The sequence below is a fragment of the Sinocyclocheilus anshuiensis genome, unplaced genomic scaffold, assembly GCF_001515605.1.
Source record: "Sinocyclocheilus anshuiensis isolate Anshui unplaced genomic scaffold, SAMN03320099.WGS_v1.1 scaffold217, whole genome shotgun sequence".
Lineage (NCBI taxonomy): Eukaryota > Metazoa > Chordata > Actinopteri > Cypriniformes > Cyprinidae > Sinocyclocheilus > Sinocyclocheilus anshuiensis.
Window position 1 is genome coordinate 1,347,453 of NW_015536538.1, and position 3,618 is coordinate 1,351,070.

The 3,618-nt window shown below is 37.5% G+C and overlaps 1 protein-coding gene across 1 annotated transcript in view; it reads left to right on the forward strand.

Annotated features, from left to right (window-relative positions):
• The first annotated feature begins 2,870 nt into the window (after positions 1-2,870).
• Positions 2,871-3,618, forward strand: part of LOC107696218 (Krueppel-like factor 2) — a 2,368-nt gene continuing 1,620 nt past the window's right edge. Inside the window, exon 1 of the mRNA XM_016496477.1 lies at positions 2,871-3,209. Coding sequence (XP_016351963.1) covers positions 3,141-3,209 — 69 coding nt within the window. The 5' untranslated portion in view covers positions 2,871-3,140. The remainder of the gene's footprint in view (positions 3,210-3,618) is intronic.

The window sequence follows — 3,618 nt, forward strand, 5'->3', positions numbered from 1 at the left end:
AGAGATCTCAGTATGAGCTTTCTCAATTACATTTTCACAATCTAATGTGGCTTTCAATGGAAACTAATGGCACTGTAAAAAAAATTCCATAAAATTTACGGTAAAAAAACGGCAGCTGTGGTTGCCAGAATTTCGCATGCGATTTATCGTGCAGCCCTAGGTAACACACATGAAACTGAAATAATGCAATAAAAATTAATTTAACAACATTAGGTGTAACACACAACCCTAATATACAAAACTGATAAGAAAAAAAACTAAGAAGAAGCAGTTATTTCAACAAAAAAACATCAAATTTGAAATGTCAGTCTTTTACCGTTAAATTCACGGTCATTTTTTACAGTGTATGAATGATCATTTACATATGGCACTTACATAATTCTTAATTAATCATTTTATTAGCATCAAATCAAACTAGAAGCACAAGAAACTCTAGTTTGCATAATAGATTACGTACGAGCCACCTTTCATTTCCATTGAAGATTCATGACAAAAGATATGAGAAACATCCCAAACTCATTCTTACTCAACACAAAAAGCATGTAGAAACTGAGGGAAAAGATGCTTATCTGAGCGCTTCATCAGAATCATGATTGTTATGAGTTATTAAACGCTGGTGATAAAACTCTGGGGTCAAGATGTCAATGCAATAAGTTTCTATTTCACACAATTAAACATCAGAAAGATTTCATGATTAATTAGTTACTAAAAAGGTTTTACGTTTTGGGAAATTTACTATGAAAATACCATGGTACTCTTTTAAGTGCTGGTATTTATCAGGATATATATACTTACTACAAAATACCACTTACAACAAAATATCCAAAATGGCATTGCCATGTTTACAATATAACACTTTTTCAACACAATACCATGGTAAAACTGTGGTTTTTAATATGATTACCTCAGTTACACCATGCATTTTGGTTATTTGTCATAAAAATACTATGGTATATGGATACAGAAATCACTCTATGTTTTAAAACATGTTTAAAAACTCAAAAAGTACCACTGTATATTACCATGTTTTTGATAATGGTTTTGGACACTACCATGATGTAACGTGAATATAGTAGCCTATGTCTTGTATAATACCATATATTATTATACCAAATAATGTTATGGTTGTAGACAAATACCATAGTACCACATATCACAGTACGTAAATATTTAGTCATCCAAGTACCATGGTAAATATCAGTGTACTATGGTAGCACATGGGAACCAAAGTGCAAAGTTCATGAACCAATTGTGTATTTTTCAGACGTAAACTAATTAACCTGTCCAGTTTTTCTTTTCCTGTCAGCTTCTTTAATGACGTGCTGTAGCGCAAACAGTCTGACGCGTCGCGTCGCGTCCTCGGGACATCATTAACGACACTAATGGCTTCTAACGCAAAGCCAATAATTCCCACCAACCATCAGCATTCCAGCCATTTAATCCCCTCCATTTACACCTGAATGAGGTGAAAAGTAAGGCGAAGATCTGAGGAGAGAGTCAGCAGCTCAGGTGAGACTGGCGCCTGCTGTCCGCGTTTAGACAATCCCGCTGCGCGCGCAATCATCATGAGAAAGCGCCTTTGAGCGCACAACGCCTCGCTTTCACATTAATCCCGCTTTACGTGCGTTCCTCAAAGAAAGCCCTTACTACAGTAAACACGGTAAAACTCCACGTGTCATGCTGAGTCAGTCACAATACCTGAGATGAAACCTGAGGGGTTGGGGGGGGAATAATTTATTTATTCTTTTCGAATTTTTCAATCAAAATGTTCAAGGGGGAAATGTTTACAAAATATTGACCATGCATTTCTCTCTCTCACACACACACACACACGTATGTATATGTATATGTATTTGTATGCACGCTATTCTACCCGAACAAATGTAGAAGACTTTTCTTGAGTGCACTTTGTTTATTTATTTATTTATTGTTTTTGAGTTTTTCAATCAAAAATTTCAAGGGGAAAAATGTTTACAAAATATTGACCATACATCTCTCTCTCTCTCTCTCACATACACACACACGCGTATGTATATGTATTTGTATGCGTGCTATTCTACCTGAACAAATGTGCATTTTCATAAACAGCGCAAAATGTTTATGCTTTTCTTGTCATGTGACAAGAATAGTTGTTTGCATGTTCGCCTATCCAGGCGTTGATTGACTGACAGATGTTTTTGAAGTGATAATCTGTAGATAGCTACTCCACCTTTGGCTTGAAAGCCCCACAAAATGATCAAACAAGCATTACCTGAGGTCAAGGCGGACTAATCTTTGCTCGGTAGAAGTATGAAGTCAAGTTCACAGCAGAGGAGCCACAGGTGGAGAGAATCCCATTAACCGTCACCATCATCCACTAACCACAAACAAACACAATACTGGCTGTCTTCGGTTTTTAAAACTAGATTTGGTTTCAAACCACGCACACTTCACTTTTCATCAAAAGATTTGCTTGAAACTGCTTTCTTTGCGATAAATGTGTAATCTAGTGCACCTCATTTACAAGTCTGTGTATGTAATGACAAGGACAAGTAGTTGACTTTTGGATCACCTACTAATCTGTTGTACAGAAAATTGCCAGATCAGCATGCAAAAACAACTTTATTTGACTTCTCTAAATGTAACCTCATTGTGCAGTCACTTGCTTTCATTGGAAAGCGCGTATATTTGGAGACTAAATTACGCATGGGTGAATGTAGGCTGTTTGGAGACTGGAATTACACTTGGATCAATTCGAGCTTTTGTTGAAACGCCTTGGTAACAGTTTTGTGTGTGTACTACACAGATGATTGTAGTGACCGCCTCCTTTCGGCCGCGCCCCCCCGAGGGGAGGGGAGCACGCGTCATCACGCGCTTAAATGCGCCCGAGCGCCCCGTCCAGCGCTGAGAGACTGTGGACCGGTGGAGAGAGCGCACGGTGCCTTATATACCGCCTATATTTGGGAACTCTGAACGCGGTTTCCTCCGCACATACAATTGGTCCAGGAGAAGTATTCATTAGGTAGGAGGCGCTCCTGCCAGACACTTTGTTCATGACTCTGGAAGTTCACTCGAGGGAAAAGCGCAGCGCAGTTTGACAACTGTTCGGGAGCAAGTGCAACAATACAGAAGAAAATTACAACGCAGCACGCATCTTGGAAATGGCTTTACATTGCCTTTTGCCTTCGATTTCAACGTTTGCCAACCAGAAGGAGAAACTTTGGGAGGATGTAAGTATTTGACATTTTTTTTGCACTCGTAAAATGGTGTAACTAGGGTGAATCTGGGTAATGCGGGACACCAAACCTCAAAAGTGGTTAAAACAGCGTAAACACTGTGGGGAAAAAAAATTCTAACTAAGCGAATATATTTGTTTTCCACTTGTTTGCACTAGATAAAATAAACATTGAAGATACACATCGGAAAGCGAGCACAAACGGCATTTTTTTTGTTGTATCTTGTTTCATATATATTCATATTCATAAATATATCTGTATCTTGTTTTATTTATTTATATATATATAAATAAATAAAATATATATTTTTTATATTTATGAATATGAATATATATGAAACAAGATACAACAAAAAAAATGCCGTTTGTGCTCGCTTTCCGATGTGTATCTTCAATGTTTATTA